General features: G+C 60.3%; 1 protein-coding gene across 3 annotated transcripts; it reads left to right on the top strand.

Moving 5' to 3' along the window:
• Nucleotides 1–75: 75 nt before the first annotated feature.
• On the top strand, nucleotides 76–17,878 carry LOC111158114 (ADAM metallopeptidase domain 11). Of its 3 annotated transcripts, XM_022519971.1 has the most exons (27): nucleotides 76–145; nucleotides 620–795; nucleotides 8,879–8,955; nucleotides 9,150–9,216; nucleotides 10,214–10,299; nucleotides 10,397–10,472; nucleotides 10,883–10,949; nucleotides 11,018–11,085; nucleotides 11,450–11,524; nucleotides 11,604–11,675; nucleotides 11,851–12,017; nucleotides 12,524–12,608; nucleotides 12,713–12,803; nucleotides 12,935–12,986; nucleotides 13,490–13,589; nucleotides 13,670–13,741; nucleotides 13,852–13,944; nucleotides 14,349–14,429; nucleotides 14,958–15,008; nucleotides 15,120–15,183; nucleotides 15,410–15,509; nucleotides 15,748–15,867; nucleotides 15,959–16,127; nucleotides 16,224–16,338; nucleotides 16,426–16,516; nucleotides 17,152–17,169; nucleotides 17,697–17,878. In XM_022519971.1, exons 1-27 carry the CDS (start codon nucleotides 76–78, stop codon nucleotides 17,710–17,712), a joined length of 2,319 nt encoding a protein of 772 aa, XP_022375679.1. In that variant the 3' UTR covers nucleotides 17,713–17,878. The 3 variants fall into 3 exon arrangements, with proteins under 3 accessions (XP_022375679.1, XP_022375678.1, XP_022375677.1); XM_022519970.1 differs by lacking the exon at nucleotides 17,697–17,878 and having other exon boundaries at nucleotides 17,152–17,200; XM_022519969.1 differs by lacking the exons at nucleotides 76–145; nucleotides 17,697–17,878 and having other exon boundaries at nucleotides 541–795; nucleotides 17,152–17,200.
• Nucleotides 17,879–18,047: the final 169 nt, after the last annotated feature.

Here is an 18,047-nt window from a genome sequence, read left to right as displayed (position 1 = left end):
GCAGGAAAGTGTGGCCCGCCCGCGCCGCGCCGCTCGCAGCCGCAGCCCCCGGAGCCGGAGGATTATGAGCGAGCCATGAGGCGGCTGCGGCGCTGGGCGTTCGCGGCGCTGCTGCTGCTGCTGCTGCCGCGGCTCCCCCCGCCCGGTGAGTGCCCCCCGCCCGGCCGCCCCGGCCCCGGCGCCCTCCCTACCCCCGCCCCGGGTTTTGCGGCGCTTTCTGCTGCAGCCACATTTTCCTGCAGTGCTCGGGGTAACAGCAGGTCCGAGCGCGGGGGTGGGGGGCAGGGAGGAGGGAGGGCGCGTGCACCCACCTGTCCCCATCTGGCCCGCCCCACCGCGGCCAGCCCCCTGCCGCCGGCCGGCGGACTCTGCAGGTCTCTGCGGGTTGGGGTGGGGGGGCAGTCGTGACGGGCCAGCTGGAGGGAATCTCCTGTCCCCTCCCCATCGGGCTCTGCCCTCTGCAGGGGAGCAGGTCCTCCCACCCAGATCACCCCCCTCCCCCCGGCCCAGGGCTCCAAGGGCCACACCAGCGTGGGGGGGATGAGGTGGACTCACCCCAGTCCCAAGTCTCCTGCCCCTCGGTGGGCATCCGCCTGCAGCTCTGGCCTTGTCTCCCCAGGTCTTGGGACCCGGGGTCCCTTCGGAGCTCTGCGCTGGCGGGTCTCACCCCAGTTGGGGCAACCGGGAGCCCCTGAGGTCACAGAGCCCAGCCGTCTGGTGGGAGAGAGCTCCGGGGGAGAGGTCCGAAAGCAGCAGTTGGACACCAGGGTCCGCCAGGAGCCACCAGGGGGCCCGGTGAGTGGGGCTGGGTGGTGAGGCCAGGGGGCTGAAGCAGGCCTGGAACCCAAGGAAGGGCCCCCACAGCCAGGGTTTGCCCCCACCCCGCAAGCTGGCTCCTGCAGCTTCTCCTTCTGTACAATGGGCTACCTACCGGATGGGTGCTGGAGCCCACTAGTGGGGAGCACCCACCTCACTCCAGGCCCCCCTCCAATCATCATGGGGATCCCCTGCCCTTGGTGGACCCTGGAATGAGGACTCAGTCCAGCTTTGGGTCAGCCTTCTACCCGCCCCCAATCCCCTCCTGCCAGAGCAAGTGGTTCTACATCAAATGGGGCTTAGGCAGGGCAGTAGGAGGCAGGGAGAGGCCGCTAAGAGCCCAGGCAAGGATTAAGTAGGGCTCCTGTTTCTCCTCACGGCCGCCCTCCGAGGGCTTTCTTGGAAAAGCTCCATGCTCGCTCCTGCCTCAGTTTCCCTCCGTGCACGGACAGGCTTGTCAATTCTTGCTGTCCTCGCTGAGCGTGGAGCCTTGGAAAAAGGTTGGAGGCCCCAAGATCACCCACAAATGCCAACTCCACCGGCCCTGTTCCCCAACACCCCTCGGCCCCCTCCCCCGTCCATTTCAGCTGCCAGGCCCCTCCTGCCTCCCAGAGGAAGGTTAGGAATGAAGGAGATTAATTGCAATTAATAATTAATTAATATCATGTGAATAATAATTACCCAGATGGAATATTCATTCAGTGTGCCTCGGCTCTCCAGGAGCTGGAAGCTGAAAGGTAGCCAGGCCAACCGGGGGCAGCGGAGGGCGAGATGGCAAAGGCCTGGCAGGAATAGGAGGTGTAGAGGAGAGACTCCGAGGAGGGGTACAGCCTGGGAAGTTTTGGCAGCTGGGAGTGGTGGGAAGTAAATTGGGCTGGGCAAAGGGAGGAAGGAGGGAAACGGAGGCTAGCATTACAGACATCTGTCAGACTGGCATCTGGCCCTGCCTAATGTACTTGGTTAAAAGCCCTTAGGGGGGGTGGAAGGGTTTGTGAGGGGGCGGTGCAGGGGGATAGGCGGGAAATGGAATGGAGCAGGAAGGCAGCATGCATAATAGATGGACCATCACTCAAGGCAGGGAGGGGGAGGGGGTACTTAATGGTCCTGGGCAGGCAGACCTGGGTGGGGGTGGGGGTGGGTTGCTGTGGGCAGGGGTGAGAGGGAAGGGGCTGGAGGCAGCCTTCAGTGTCTGCTCAGGCTCCTTGGAGGGGGTGGGAGATGGGCCGCAGGGATGGTCCCAAGACCAGAGATGGGGTGTCCTGGCTGGGTTTGGTCCAGCTTTCTTTCTTGGGGTCACCCCTCCCCCCAGAACTGTGCACCTGTGTTGGTTAGGAGTTGACCGCCCAGCCTGACTGCTGGGGCCCCTGGCGGGTGCTTCAGGGAAGGTCCAGAAGGAAGATGGAGTGATGTTGTGGTGGGGTCAGAGGGAGGTGAGGGACGAAGGCAGGGGGCAGGTAGAGATGAAGAATGGAGAGCTCCCTCAGCCTAGTCCTTCCTGGATGGAGAGTGGGGGGTGGTTCCGGGCTATGATAGTGCCTGGGACTGTGTGGGGGGACCAGGATGGGTGGAGCTGGGCTTGATGAGTTGCGTTTGGAGATGATAGGGGAGTCTCTTTGGGTGTCATTCTGCTGGGTGAGTGGGTGGCATATGTGTGTCTGAGCGACCAAGTCTGGATGTGGCCAACGAGGTGTCTGAGGGGGTGAGGGTAGGAGTGGAGGGTTCGTGGATCTGTGGGGCAGTGCTCACCTCCAGTGGGGGGTCTCTCTAGCCTTGAGCCTTTCCAGGGACCTCCCTGTAGCCTCCCTAGGGGAATCGTAGCCCTGCCTCACCTGAAACTCAGTCTCCCCTGAGGTGAATTTCTCACAACTCCACAAAGCAGGTAAACTTTTGCCTGCCCATTTTACAGATGAGCAAACTGAGGCTCAGAGAGTTTGAGTAACTTGCTCATAGTCCATCAGATCTCAAGCAGTAGAACGTTTCTCTCCAAGACCAGGTGCTTCCCACCGCACCATTCCGCCTCCAGGGATCTGTTTTGGCACCGGGCAACACCACCCGCAAGATGAAAGAAGGCCAAGGGAGGCAAAAAGTCATGTCCAGAATCTTTCCCCCTTACTGGAAGGAGACACTGCAACCCTCTGCTCCCACCCAGCGTTTCTCCCTGAAGCCCTTCTGGCCTTGGACCGTCGGAGGCTGAGGGTGGAGCCTGAGCGGCCCTGAGCCCCTGTCCCAACCAGAAGTGCCACGCCCTGGCGCGTTGGGCTCTGTCCAGAATTATTGCATCGGTTTGGGACCTTGGGACCAGCGAGGTGCTGGGGCAGCGGCAAGATCTCTCTTTGCTGTGGATCAGGTGGCGAGTCTGGGGGAGCACTCTGGCTGGCAGGACTTGGGTGGGGGGACCTGAGGCACTCACCTGCTCTGGCTGGGTCCCATCACCTGTCTGAGGCCTAGCTTCCTGATCCCTAAAATTGGGATGATGGTAACATTAATCTCAGCCTCATCCACCTCCTGGAGGTGGTGATAGGAAAGGGTTTTGTGTGCTGAGGGCTCCTGGGTTTGGGGTGGAACGGGGGTGTGGAGGGGAGGAAGGCAGCGAGGAAAGAATTAGAAGCGAGAGAAATGACAATTTTTGGGCCCTTACTGGGGCAGACAGTGTTATGCTTTTCCACATATTGAGATATTTAATGATCATCACAGCTGTAGGAGAAGGGGCTGTCATTATTCCCATTTTACAGGTGGGGAGATGGGCACAGAGAGGTCAAGTAACAAGGAAGGTGACACAGCACTTAAGTAGCTGAGTCAAGGCTGATGCCCCAGGTTGATACTCTGAGCCCTCCTGCCTCCCGCTCAGGGGTAGAGTGAGTGAGAGGTGTCACGGGGGACCCTCTGCTCTCTTCACCACTGCTCTCAACACCTTGCTTTTGTCCAGTTTGGAAGCAGTCTGGGCCTAAGGCCCAGAGAAGTGGAGGAGTTTCTGGAAGTACAGAAACTTGTGGTCACAGGGACCCTAAAGCTGAAGGTTGAGACAGAAGAACAAGCAGGGTCACCATGTGCAGTTGGGCTGGTTGTTCACTGCACAAGGGAGCCCAGGCAAGTGGACTGAATGATATCTGTGGGCTCACGCAGCTACATGTTTCTGAGGGGACTCTTTTTCTAGTCAACCCAGAGCTGCTGTGTGGGTCATGTCTGCCCCCTAGGGAAACCCAGACTCCTTCAGAACCAAGAAAAGGGCAGGATGTGGGGAAGCAAACAGGATAGGGGGTGGAGAGGTTCCAGGCTCCAGGCCTAGGAGACACACTTATCAGAGCCAGACAGAGGAAGGGAGACCCTAGTCACTGGGGTGAGCTCCTATGAAAGCTTTCCAGACCCGCATTTACTGAAAATGCTACCCCCAAAGCCCCTGGTGGAGGGTGTGTGTTTCACTGTTTGTGTTTTCTTGCTGTAGGTGGTTGGGGCCAATCCAGCAAGGCTCAGTCCCCAGCCCTTACTAGATGGCAGTCCTCAGCAGGGAGCCACAGGGCCTTGTGCCTGGAGCCCTCATACCCTACTAGGGCCATGGCCATGCTTGGTCTGTGCAGCCAAGGTCACAGCTCTGTCCTGGGATTGGAGGCAGGAGGCGGTTCCCCGGGGGGCGGGGCTGGTGGCCAGAAGCCACCCCTGAGACTTGTGCTGGACCCCCCACTTGCTCTGCAGAGGCAAGGGGCATGAACTGAGCCCAGCTGTGAGCCCGGCCATGAGGTTGAGTGAAGAGATCATTCACGCAGGAGACTAAGCTTGGGTCTGAAAGGCTTTGTGGGGTGGGGGGAGCAGCCTTGGTGGCTCCTGGTTCAGCTGCCTTCTGAATCCCACATTCCTAATCCGTAAAATGGAGCTAAGAGTCAACTCCGTTTTGCCAAGCTGCCTGGAAGATCAGAGGCAATGATGTTTGTTAGGTGTCCTGCCTAGGATCTGGCAAGAACAGATGTTCAACATCTGTGAGGCCTCCCTTCTTCCCGAGTATCAGTGGCTGGGTGCAGGCAGCTGGCACCTGCATGAGGGCGCGTGTCTGAAACAGAAGCCTGGGCATTTGGGGGTTACCTGCCGGGCTCCGGGTGGTGCTGGTAGGGGTAGGGACAATGAGACAAGAGTCTTGAGTTCTCCCCAACCAGACTCTGGCCTGCGGGCTTGGCCTCGCCTGATCACCCCCCTCCTGGCTGTCTAGAGGGACCCCGTTGCCCAGAGTCTGATCCCAGAGGGACTTATGACCCTCTAAGGAAGTGACTCTGTCCTCAAAAATGTAGGTCAAATCCCATTATCAGAAATTTGTTCAGCTGCTCTGTCTGGAAGTCCCACTGTCCCGCTGATCAGTTGAGCTCCAGCACATCGTGGACGACAGCTGCTGTGGGGAAGGGACATCTTCCAGGTGGGGTCCCTGAGTCTCTGGCTCCCCGCCTTCTGCCACGACCCAGCCCATGTGGTTCATCTAGTTCCCCAAAGCCCTGATCATCTGGAACATTTACACTTCGTTCTTCAACTGTTCTGATTATGATTACTATTCCTTGTGATAATAATGCGTTAAGAATGGCTTCCGTCTAACCCTCATGACAACCCCATTTTACCAGTAGGGAAACTGAGGCTCAGGCCTTCTGATGCTTTTCCATTCAACATGTGTGTTGAGCTCCTGGGCCGGGAAGAAGATGGGCATGTTCTGTGAAAAGTTGAATCGGTGATCAGGGATGTCCAGAACCCTGTGTGTGCTTAAAGGCCTAGGAGTAGAGGGGCCACAGCCCTCTGTGTGTTGCGGGGTGTGGGCTTTGTGGATGAGGAGGAGGAGGGGAAAGCCATGGGAGGAGATGGGGGTTCCAGAGGAGGGATTTGGGGTGACAGCTTAAAGGACAGTGCTTGGACACTCGAATTTACTGGAGCATCTGAGAACCCCGAGGTCCTCAGTCTCCCCCTTCCCAAGACTGTGATTCTGGGAGTATAGATAGGGTAGAGGCCTGGCGTCTGTATTTATGATTCTGGGACTTTAATGGGATTTTTGCCTCCTTCCTTCTGCATCCCGAATCTGGTTGAGCCCAATATGGGGCATAAGCCAATGCCTGTTGACAAGAAAGCCTCGGGCAGTGCAAAGTCGCTGAAGCCAGGTGGCCGAGCTGCCAGGGCAGACGTGAACTCCAGCCCGGGGCTGAGATCTGACCCCACACCTCCCCAGCATGGCCCTGGGCCAGTCACCTCCAAGTGTCTCTCCCTGAGCCTTGGCCTCCCATTTGTAAAATGAGCACCAGGCGACCTGGGCGGGTTGAGATCCAATGAGCCAGGGCACGTGAAAGCCGGATGGCCGGGGAGCGAGAGGCAAGAGCAGGGCATGGGGTTGAGGCCCGGCCGGCTGTCACCAGCAGCGCTGAGCTGGGCACGGAGGAGGGCGGGCGGGAGGCAGGGGACAGGAGGGACTCCCAGGGGAGGAACTGAGGGATAATGGGAGAGGTCAGGGGCAGGTCAGGGGCAGGAGGCGGACCAAGCAAGGAGTGGTTTGGCTCTGCTAGAACTCAGGTCTTCAGGTGAGGGGTGTGGGTGGGGGTCTTAGGAGTCTGATGATAGGAGGAGCCCCCGCCCCAGCTGCCTGGGGTATAGAGTTCCTGGGGACTGAAGCGGATTTGCCTGATCTTTCTCTTCCTGTAGACAGGGGTTGCCCCATGTAGCCCTTGCCCAGCCTTCTGAATTCCCTCCCCTTCCTCCAGCACCTTTGGTGGCTCCCCAGCCCTCCCTGGGCCTGCCTCCTTTCGCGCCCAGCGCCCAGCCCCCAGCCCCAGTAGCAGCCGGTGCCCTTATCTGGCCTGGGTCAGCTTCCGCAGGTGGGGAAGAATGAGGCTGCGGGAGGTGGTGGGGACAGGAAGGACCTTGTGTCTGCTCTTCCAACAGTCTGGGCTTTCCCCAGAGATGGGGGAGGCTGTAGGGGTGAGCTTACTGACTTCCTGAGTGGTGGACATTCTGCTAGCACGAGGGCTGATGCTGCCAGACTTCTCCTGGTCCGGGATGACCCTCACCACCCAAGCCTGCTTCACAGCCTTGCGTCTCTCTGGGCTCATCATACCATTTTCAGTGGGAAAACCTGAGGCCCAGGGAGGCTGCTGGATCATCTCTGAAGCGGTACAGTTTGAGAGAGTGGGCTCAAGGCAAGGGGCCAGGACGGGCTGCTCCTCTGGGGAGCCAGTAGGGGCAGAGATGGGGGCTTATGAGCTGGGGTGGGGGGGGCAGAAAGAACAAGTGGGTACAGACCTGAGGGCAGGGGAGGGCAAAGGTAGTCCCGGCGGGGATGGGTGGGGAAGGCAGAGATAGACGAGGCCCAGGAGAGGACAGGAGAGGGAGGGCAGGGACAGTGCAAGCCAAGGGCAAGGGTGGGAAGGGTAAGGGTAGTCCAGGCCCAGGGGCAGGGAAAAAGCAGAGATGGTCCAGGCCAGGGCAGGAAGAGGAAAGCAGTGACTCCTTGTCCTTGATGTTCTATTTCAAGTCTGATCGACGCTCTGGGGGCTTGGGATAGAGCTTTGAGCTCAGTCAGCCTGGGATGGGGTGAGTCAGTGTCCTTGGAGCTCAGAGGGCTGCCTACCCGAGCTCTGACCCTTCACCCCACCTCAGCCCCCCTCTCCTAGGGCCTCTCATGGACACTGGGCCATTTTCATCTTGCTTCACCTTTGGGGTGAGAAGGCCTTGGAAGCTGATTCTGCAGGCTTGAATCCCAGCTCTACCACTTCTTAGCTGTGTGAGTTTGGGCAAGTTAGTTAGGCTCTGTGCCCTTCTGTCCTCTGTCCTCTGCCAGAGGAGGGTAGCAGGGACATCTGTCCCCCTGGCTTGTGGTGAAGATCAAATATGATAATACTTGTATTTTGAACAGTGCCTGGCACATGATAGCACTTAGTAAAAACGAGAAATCTAGGTGGTTGATAAGGAAGCCAACTAGCACAGGCTATGAGATTTCATGACCTTGGGGCTCCCTTCCGTCCTGCAGCCCAGGAGAAAGGCAGCAGACAAAAGCCTCACCCCTGCACAGCCCAGTGGTGGGACCCTCACCTGGGGGTCTGGGTTTCAGTCTTCTGAAATGAATAAGGGTGTGGAGAAGGCTCTAGTCCCTCTTAGAACCTTGATATGTTTCCCCGGGTCTTTTGTGATGAGACCTGGAGTGGGGACATGAGAGCCCCCCTTATCCCCTGAGCTCAGACTCTCCCGCCCCTTCTTCTCTTAAGGTCACTGTTTCTCCAGGCACATGAGCTTCAGGCCTGGAGTCCCCACTCCCCATGGAAGCTGGGTGCCCAGACCGGGTAGGGCAGCCATCTTGCTCAGACCTGGTACGTCGCCATGACAACCTGGAGCCTCCCAGCCCCACTGCAAAGGCCCCTTTGAAAAATTTATCAGGAAAACTTCCGTGTTTAAAAATTAACCATGGGATTGAAATATTAAAGATGAACTGCTTTGGGCAAGGCAGAGGGCAATGGACTTTGGGGTAGAGGAGCCAAGTTCTTTCCTCCTGACAGGATGGCATCTGCTCCAGCTTCCAATTCTAACCCACACCACCCTGTCTGCAAAGTCCGAGCTTTCTCCATAAATGGAGGCTGAGCCCCGGAGGCAGGAGAGAGGAGCCCGGTTTACAGCAGGGTCCGGGGGTCACCCTGCACCCCATCTCCAGTTTGCCCCTTTTCCATGGTACTTTTGGGGGCTCCCTGAAGTGAGGGCAGAGCTGGCCCTGCCAACAGCAGGGAGGGCCTGACCTGAAGCAGCGGGCGGGCTGAACTGCTTTCCATCCCTGCTACTCAGATAGACCGGCCCTGGGGGCCTCCTACACCAGAGAGGGTGGGCTGGCACCCGCCTCCCATGCTGCTCACCGTGCCCTGGCTGAGGGTGGACAGTGCCCTGGGATGCATACACCTGCCCCTGCCCCCAGGAAAGGAACAGGGTCTCAGAGGAAGATGAGCTCTTTCTCGCCAAATCAATGGTTCCTTTAGCTGCTGGGCTGGGCCATCCCCTCCCCAGCGCAACAACTTGTTCTGAGGTTTCCTGGGTTGACTCCCCTCTGCCGTCCCCCCACCCCCAGCCCGTCCACCTGGCCCAAGTGAGTTTCGTCATCCCGGCCTTCAACACAAACTTCACTCTGGACCTGGAGCTGAACCAGTGAGTGTGGCCTTGAGCCTAGAAGGAAGGGCAGCAGGCGGGTGGGCAAGGCATGGCCTTGACCTGGGTGGGTGAGGAGATGGGGACAAGGCCGGGTCAAGGGACCTAGATCGGAGCTGGGGTGGAGCCCAAAACTGACCCGGCCCCCAGCACGGACCCCCTCCTTCCTCCTGCCCCCCCTCTGTCTGTTTCAGTCACCTCCTCTCCTCGCAATATGTGGAACGTCATTTTAGCCGGGAGGGGACAACCCAGCACAACACCGTGAGTGCCTTTGGAAGGAGCCAGGGGAGGTGGAATGAAGGGACAGGTGATCTGTGGAGATGGGATCCAAGGTATACTCTATACTTGGGTGGGCCCAGCCCCTTGGGACCCTCCATCTCTCCCCATGGAGGCCCCCAGGGTGGGAGTCCGAGAGGCGTGTTGAACAGTGTGGAGCCTGAGCTCCCTTCATCCAGTTCCCCACTGCAGCGCGGACTGCCAGCCGGCCTCTCTGCCTGACTCCAAGGCTTTCAAAGACCCTCCCTGCTCCCTGCCCAGACTTTTCTCAGAGATGGCAGTTGGGGAAATGCCCTTCTTACTCAGCACCAAGGCCTTGGGAAGTCCTGGCTGCCTGGGACACCAGGGTCCCAGCCCTAGAGGCCCAGGGGCTTGAGCAAAGATGAATGAGTGTCTATAAATAGCCTCTCCCCCCCCCACCAGCCAGCTCAGGAACTGGAGCACAAGTAATTCTTCAGGAGCAGGGAGGGGGTGCTTGTCCCCTCTGACCCGAGCGCCCTGGCCCCAAGGACACATGGCGCTTATGGTTGCTCAGCCACAGACCGTGTCCGGGGGCAGTCCGCAGAGGCTGTGGTGTCTGTGAACACGCCGTGTGTGCCCTTGTGTGAGTGCTGGGGCTGAGCCCACAGCTCTCATAAACTTGGGGCGCTCGTCGGTGAGTGCTCAGAACAGAGCCCGGTCAGAGTGCTAGCTCTTCTTCTCAGAGGAATCGATGAACCCCGCACCAGCACCCCCAAATGCTGAGAACCACTGATGTAGCCCAACTTCCTCATCTTGTAGGGGAGGGAAGGGGGCCCAGAGACTAGGCACCGGCCCAGGTGAAAGAGCAAACTAGAAGTGCATCCAGAGTAGGACCAGGCTCCCGATCCGCGGGGGCACCCCGAGACCACGGCTGCCCGCACCCCGCCCACACTGAGCGGTCGCGGGGACCCTCAGCCCTCCTCCTGCCTTCATGTCTGCTCATGTTTTGCTGCTCCCCCAGGGGGCCGGGGACCACTGCTACTACCAGGGGAAGCTCCGAGGGAACCCCCACTCCTTTGCCGCCCTCTCCACCTGCCAGGGGCTGCAGTGAGTATGGGCAGGGAGGGGGCGGGAGGGGGGGAAGGGAAGAGCCTTCCTCCCTGGCCCGGGGATGCATGGTGGGGACCTGCGCCTCTCTCTGCAGTGGGGTCTTCTCTGATGGGAACTTCACCTACATCGTGGAGCCCCGTGAGATGGCCAGGTCTCAGGAACCCCCCCAGGTGAGCCCCTCACGGTCCCCCCCCCCGACACCCCAGCTACGCACTTGCGCATCCCCATGGCTTGTCCCAATGGCTGTCGCACCTCCTCCCTTGGTAACCTCAGACTTACTGCCCTCCTCAGTCACCCCAGCTCTGGTTCCCTCCCTCTGTGCCCTCAGCTCCAATGTCCCCTCTGTCCCCTAAGTAACCTCCCATCAGGCTCCAGTGTCCTTTGCCCCTATCTCTCAGGGCGCCCCCAGGTCTTGACCCCGGAATCTGAGCATCTGGGAGATCAGATCCGACATGGGAGCTCTGGCCAGTTCTGGGTCACCCTGGGATGGGGTGGGGGGAAGGGCTGGAGCTGTCCCCCATTTGGGTTCAGTAGCAGACCTGGTCGGCCCCCCCCAAGAATTAATTTCCCCTCATTTCAGGGACCCCTTCCCCACCTCATTTACCGGACCCCTCTCCTCCCAGCCCCTCTCGGATGCAGGGAACCAGGTAAGGGAGGGAAAGTGGGGCTGGGGAGGGGGCCGGGTGTGCCCCTCTCACTTGTCCCCTCTCCCCAGGATGCCTATTTGCTGCCCCTGCTCATTCTGTTCCTGTGAACCGGCCGAGGCTGAGAAGGAAAAGGCAGGTACGGGGGCCCGCACAGACCTCGGGCTGCAGAGACCCCAGGCTGTGGTCCAGAGCAGAAGGACACCCCATCCATGACGGGGGCAAAGGAGGGCTCAGACCAATGTGGCTGGGGGCCAGGGTACCATGCCTGAGAGGAAGCCCCCAACCCCATTTCCTAATGCCTGTGTCTACACCCACCTGAATTACAGACAAACTGAGGCTGCCTGCCCTCTTACCAAGGCTGGGGGTGGGGAGGGGACCCCCACCAGTGGGGGGACTAGCATTATCCCTGACTGAAGTTCAGCACCCCTGAGTCTGCCCATGGCTTGGCCCCGATGCTGGGCATGGAGGGGACTGATCCCAAGTGCCCACCCACCGCCCAGGTCCGCCGGGGCCACCCTACTGTGCACAGTGAGACCAAGTATGTGGAGCTGATTGTGGTCAACGACCACCAGCTGGTAAGTTCTCAGCCTAGGGGCAAGTCGGGGAGGAAGGCCAGAAGTACCCTGGCCCTGTGCCCACTCTCTTTCCTCCCAGTTTGAGCAGATGCGCCAGTCGGTGGTCCTCACCAGCAACTTTGCCAAGTCCGTTGTGAACCTGGCAGATGTGGTGAGCCACCCCCCTTCCCTTCCCTCCCCTCCCTTGCCAGCGCCCCGCTGCACACGTGCTTGGGGTGAGCTCTGGAGGGCCCTAGCAGCCCCTGATCCCCACTTCCTGGAGAGACAGACTGAGGCCCTCCTCCAGCCCTGTGCCCCCACCCTCCTCCTCTTCCCTCGGGGCCCAGATGTACAAGGAGCAGCTCAATACCCGCATCGTGCTGGTTGCCATGGAAACGTGGGCAGATGGGGACAAGATCCAGGTGCAGGATGACCTCCTGGAGACCCTAGCCCGGCTCATGGTCTATCGGCGGGAGGGCCTCCCTGAGCCCAGTGATGCCACCCATCTCTTCTCGTGAGTCCCCCACGCCACCCGGGTCCCACCAGCCTCTGCTGTTTGCTCACTCTGTGCCGGGGGCTCCTGCAGGGTCTGGGAACTGGGCTCACCTTGCACCAGCCCCCCAGCCACTTGCCACAGGCTGGGCATCTCCCCCTGTATCTTAGGCTGATGCATCTTTTTCCAGTCCCCACTGATCTTCTTCCGCCTATCATCTCCCCTTTTGTCCCCTCTTCTCCTTTCAAACTGTCCCAGCATCCCTTCCTCAGGGACTCGGTGCTCAGATAGAAGGAAAAAGAAATCTGAGAGAAGGTCCTTGTCATTAGAGATGATCTCATAGGAGCCTCTCACGTGGCTCATGGGCAAACAAACCCAAAGAGAGGAAGGGGTTTGCCTCATGAGAATGGGCTCCCCTCCCCGAGGGAGGGCTGTAGTGCGGGAGGCTCTGCAGTCTGCCCCTCTCAGCCTAGGGAAGCCACTGTGGGCAGGGCACGGCGTTCTCCTGACAACCCTCTCCCTTCCAGGGGCAGGACTTTCCAGAGCGCCAGTAGCGGGGCTGCCTACGTGGGGGGCATCTGCTCCCTGTCCAGGGGTGGGGGTGTGAATGAGGTGAGAACTGTGGGGCATGGCTGGGGTGGGGGTGGGGGCCACAGGGAGATGTGAAGGGCACGAGGGATGCAGACATCTGTATGCTCCATCTTCCTCACCCCAAGTATGACAACATGGGCGCCATGGCGGTGACCTTGGCCCAGACGCTGGGGCAGAACCTGGGCATGATGTGGAATAAACACCGGAGCTCAGCAGGTATCAAAGGAGACCCCATGTGGCCCCACGACCAGCCCAGACCCACTCCCAGCAACCTTAGAAGTGAAGAGGGTGTCCGTGGGAGGGGGGTAGCCCTCCACCCTCCCTTACATCCATCTGCTCCCTCTCAGGGGACTGCAAATGTCCGGACAACTGGCTGGGCTGCATCATGGAAGACACAGGGTGAGTTTTCTTGGGGAGAGTCGAGGGCAGGGTCTTGGGCGAGGGAGAACCATAGGGAGCGCTGGGCAGCAGTCTTGGACCCAGTGGCCTCAAGAGGCCTAGCTGTTGGGCCCAGTTTTCTGAGGACCCTGCCCAAGGAGACCCACAGTGTCCATCCCCCCCACCCCACCCCGCCCAGCACACAGAAACTGGCAGCCTGTAGTGTGCGCTGTGGCCACTGGGAGCCGCCAGAGCCTCACGTGGAGGCACCTTCTCCCCTCGGCTCTGCAACCTCCAACTCTGAGCCGTCCTGAGGTTTCGGGAAGGTGACAGGAGAACCTCCCCTGTCCACTTCCGCTTGATGGGCAGGCAGGAGGCTGATCGTACTGTTGCCGGGCACATAGATCCTCAGCCTCCTCGGGATGGTCACCGAGTCCCCCCCCGCCCCGTGCATCCCATCCCCAGTCTTGAGAAGGGGCGAGAGCGGCGGGGCTCAGCAGCTCGGTCCCCTGACTCTTGCCCAGGTTCTACCTGCCTCGCAAGTTTTCGCGCTGCAGCATCGACGAGTACAACCAGTTTCTGCAGGAGGGAGGCGGGAGCTGCCTCTTCAACAAGCCCCTCAAGGTACCAGCCCCAGGACGGCGATGTGGGAGTGAGGCTTGGGCAAGGTCCCGGCCAGACTCCGACACCGCTTCCCCGTCCAGCTCTTGGACCCGCCTGAGTGCGGGAACGGCTTCGTGGAGGCGGGGGAGGAGTGCGACTGTGGCTCGGTGCAGGTGAGAGACGGGTGCGGCGCCAGGGGCGGGACCGGGGCGCGCCAGAGAAGGTCTGGGTGAGGAAGGTCAAGGCTTAACCACCTCCCTCCCCTTGTCCCCGCATCCCTCAGGAGTGCAGCCGGGCGGGCGGGAACTGCTGCAAGAAATGCACCCTGACTCACGACGCCATGTGCAGCGACGGACTCTGCTGTCGGCGCTGCAAGGTGAGGGGCACCTACCGCCGGGTTGGGATGGAGGCGGTACCAGGAGGCTTGGCAGCGGACGTTTCGATTAGGAGCGGGACTTAGGCAGGAGGAGCCGCTGGAGGCGGGGCACACGTAGGGGCGGGACTTGAGGCGAAGAAAGCGCCAATGGAGAGGGAGAAGGGCGGGGCGTGCGCCCCCAAGGGCCTGTTGAAGGCGGGGCTATGAGAAACGGGGCGGGGCACCTACCCAGTGGCGGTGGGAGGGGCGGGACCGTGGGCCGGCCTGGGGGCGGTGCTGTCTGGGCCGGCAGGGGGCGGGGCGAGGAGGAGCCGAGCGCCCAGGCCTTAGGAGAGGCGGGGCTCGGGGAAGGCGGGCGCGGAGTCTGCGGTTCTGGGCTGAGCTGCGAAGCATCCCCTTCCCAGTACGAGCCGCGGGGTGTGTCCTGTCGAGAGGCCGTGAACGAGTGCGACATCGCGGAGACCTGCACCGGGGATTCCAGCCAGGTCCGTTCAGCCCAGCCGCCCTGAGGGTCCCCGGGCGAGGCAACCCCGATCCTTATAGGTTTGGCTCCGCGGGGCTATTGTTATCTGCGCCCCTCCGCTCTGCTGCTGGCGTCGCCGCTGCTGGTCAGCCTCGTTTTCCTCGCCTGTGAAACGAGTTCTTCATGCCTCCTGGTTTTGCTCCTAACGTCATTAAATCAGAATAGTCTGGCTGGGGTTCCAAGGGCCTGGAACGGGGTTGGTGTGCGCTCGGGATCAGAGTGTATGATACTATTAGTTAACATCTCTTAAGTCCTCAATACGTGGCATTAAGTTCTCCCAGCCCTGTGAAGTAGTTACAGGAAACAGGGAGATTGGAGAGGCTATGGGACTTGCCAACCTGTGTGGTCTGAGTTCTGAGCCAGACCTCTTGTCCTTGACTTGGAAGAGCCCTCTACTACTATGAGGCCCCTGAGAGGGCATTTGACAACCCTTCATCTTCAACTCTCAGTTCTGGGGCTGCTCTGCTCAGACCAGCCCCTCTGTCCACAGTGTCCCCCTAACTTGCACAAGCTGGACGGTTACTACTGCGATCATGAACAGGTATGACGGGGCCCCTCCCCTTCTGGACCTCTGGCTCAATAACAATCTTTTGACTTCTATCCTTTCCGGCCACTCAATGTCTCAGTCCCTTGTCTCCTGTTTGCACCTTAGGGCCGCTGCTATGGAGGTCGCTGCAAAACCCGGGATCGGCAGTGCCAAGCCCTTTGGGGCCATGGTGAGTCTTTGGCTAGGGGTATGGGAGAGGAGACACTGGAGGACCCAGAATCAAGAGGCCGGGGAGGGGTAAGTTCTGGTAAATAACCTCTACCAAGTGTGTGGCTCTCAGGATCTCAGTGACCCAGCTGTATTGGGGGTCAGGCCAGAGTGCTGGAGGTGCAGGCCTGAGGTCCTGGGGTGGGTTCTGGGGTGAGTGGGTGACACCTGGCATCATCTCCTTACAGCGGCTGCCGATCGCTTCTGCTATGAGAAGCTGAACGTGGAGGGGACAGAGCGTGGGAACTGTGGGCGCAAGGGGTCAGGGTGGATCCAGTGCAATAAACAGTGAGTTGCTAAGGCTCCTGGTTGGCCTCCCCAGCTCTGGGACCCAGGAGGGTTTTGTTTTTTGGTTTTTGTTTTCAGAGTTGGGACAGCAGGTTCTAGGACAAGCCTAGGAGTCCCAGTGGAGAATATGGAAAAATTCAGGTGGTGGGGAGAGGGCAGATTCAAGTTCAGGAGTAGTAGTTGCTGTTGGGTTGGAGGTCAGACTTGGGGCTCCACTGTCTTCACGCTGCCCCAACAGGGATGTGCTCTGTGGCTTCCTCCTCTGCGTCAACATCTCTGGAGCTCCTCGGCTGGGGGACCTAGGGGGAGACATCAACAGTGTTACCTTCTACCACCAGGGCAAGGAGCTGGACTGCAGGTATGGGCTGAGACCATGCCTGGGGAGGGGCAGCTTGCAGCCATTATGGGGGTGGGCGCAAGGGCTGAAGCTGGCTTTGCCGGTTCCTCAGGGGGGGCCACGTACAGCTGGCTGATGGCTCCGACCTGAGTTACGTGGAAGATGGCACAGCCTGCGGGCCCAACATGCTGTGCCTGGATCATCGGTGCCTGCCAGCCTCGGCCTTCAACTTCAGCACCTGCCCTGGCAGCGGGGAACGCAGGATCTGCTCCCACCACGGGGTGGGTGCCTGGAGGCCAGGGGTGGTGGGAGGGGCTCCCAAGAGGGGACAGCCCCCCCTCTACCGCTCACCTCTACTGGCCCAACCCCACCTCTAGGTCTGCAGCAACGAAGGCAAGTGCATCTGTCAGCCAGATTGGACAGGCAAAGACTGCAGCATTCACAACCCCCTGCCCACGTCCCCCCCGACAGGGGAGACAGAGAGATACAAGGGTGAGGCTGGAGCCGGCCGGGGTGGGGCTCTGTTTCTTCCCTTCTGCATGCCTGTCCTTGCCAACCGAGCCCTACCTTCCTCCCCAGGTCCCAGCGGCACCAACATCATCATCGGCTCCATCGCAGGGGCTGTCCTGGTCGCAGCCATCGTCCTGGGAGGCACGGGCTGGGGATTTAAGTAAGAGACACACATGCACACACATGCACGTGCGCCCCCCATCCCTTGGTGTTTTGAGGGGGTATCAGAATCCCAGACTGTTGGAGCTGAGGGGCCTCCCTGAGAAGTTAGCTAAGCCAGAGCTCACACATCACAGTCTGAGCCAGGCATATGGTCTTGTTTTGCTCACATTTCCAAGACATTAAAAAAAAAAAAAAAAAGCAAACAACCAAAAACACCAAAAGATTTTACATTAACAATCTTTGTTCCCAGCTTCTCTTGCAAAAGGAGAAGACTGGGCCTCAGTGCATCCCAGGACGGTGGAGAGGAGCCGAGCAGGGGCTGGTGGGAACAGGGTGTGTCCTCCGTCCCGAGGCCCCACCTGGCCCACAGTAGTCGGTGGGCACCTGGGTCTGGGGCCCTTAAGCTGGTCTGCTGCCTTCATGGTGCAGAGGAGGGAACTGCCAAGTCAGGACTCAAACCCAGGCATCGCTCCCTAGGCCTGTCATTAGTGAGCCGGTCCTGGGGACCCTGGTCCATATTTGGGGCCAGGAGTCTCATGGGAGCCAGGAAGGCCCTCCCTGAGAGAAGGGCAGGGTCACCGATGGCTCCTTTTCCTTTCTCTCTCTGCGGGTCCTCTCCTTGGCTCCTTGAAGAAACATCCGCCGTGGAAGGTACGACCCGACCCAGCAGGGGGCAGTGTGACGCCGGCCACGTCATCCCTCCCGCTGTCCCTGTCTCCTCCATCTCATTCGTCACCTCACATTCTGTTGATGGGGAGCTGGAGGCTGATCCCCCCCTCCCTGCTGTCACTGCTGTCACCACAGGGGTGGGAGAGCCCCGCCCAGCTCCGGGAAGAAAGTCCTCAGCCTGCCCTTGCCCCTTCCTCCTGCCCACCTGCCCTCCCAGGCCTTGGTCCATTTCCTCCTGCCCTTCCAATTGCCAGACCACCACTGTCCAGGTGGGCCCTGGAGCTGTGTTCCCCGAAGCCCCGTTCTCCTGGGAGGGGAGCCTACCTCTGCGTCCCATCTGTTTTGTCTTCCATGTCACCGCTGTCTGAATTCCCACCAGATCCCCTCCCTGGCCAGCCTGGGACTTGCTGCCTCTAGGGCCCAGCACTGACCTCCCAGGGCCCCGGCTCAGGGGCTCTCCCTCTGGGCCCTGCCTCACCTCCTCCCCTGATGCCCCCTCTCCATTCCAGGTCCGGAGGGGCCTAAGTGCCACCCCCCTCCCTCCGAGCCTGGCGCCCACCGTCTCCGCCCTGAACCACGAGGCTGCCCCCTGCCCAGCCATGGAGGGAGGCACCATGCAAATGTCTTCCGGGCCCAAGCCCTTCAACTCCTGGCCCCACGGTGTGGGGCGGGGGGAGGATGTTTTGGGGGGCTGTGGCCCTCCTTGCCCTTCAGTCCACCAGGGTGGACCAGGCCTGGGGCATTTCCGTCACGGTCCACTACCCCACCTCATGCGGCTTTGGCCTCGCACACCAACTCTCCCTGTGTGAATGTAGCTTTCATCATCACCGATTGCCACAGCAAGAGGGGTGCCCCCCCCA

The sequence above is a fragment of the Enhydra lutris genome, unplaced genomic scaffold (genome assembly GCF_002288905.1).
Source record: "Enhydra lutris kenyoni isolate GAN:26980312 unplaced genomic scaffold, ASM228890v2 scaffoldscaffold57, whole genome shotgun sequence".
Classification (NCBI taxonomy): Eukaryota; Metazoa; Chordata; class Mammalia; order Carnivora; family Mustelidae; genus Enhydra; species Enhydra lutris.
Note: the sequence above shows the minus strand (reverse complement) of the source record. Positions and strands in the feature narration are given on the sequence as shown.

Coding starts and splice junctions, on each gene's coding strand:
- LOC111158114 (XM_022519969.1), top strand. CDS start 541: ATGAGGTGGACTCACCCCAGTCCCAAGTCTCCTGCCCCTCGGTGGGCA. Junction 12,609..12,712: donor GGGGTGGGGGTGTGAATGAG/GTGAGAACTGTG, acceptor CCTCACCCCAAG/TATGACAACATGGGCGCCAT. Junction 13,742..13,851: donor GCGACTGTGGCTCGGTGCAG/GTGAGAGACGGG, acceptor CGCATCCCTCAG/GAGTGCAGCCGGGCGGGCGG.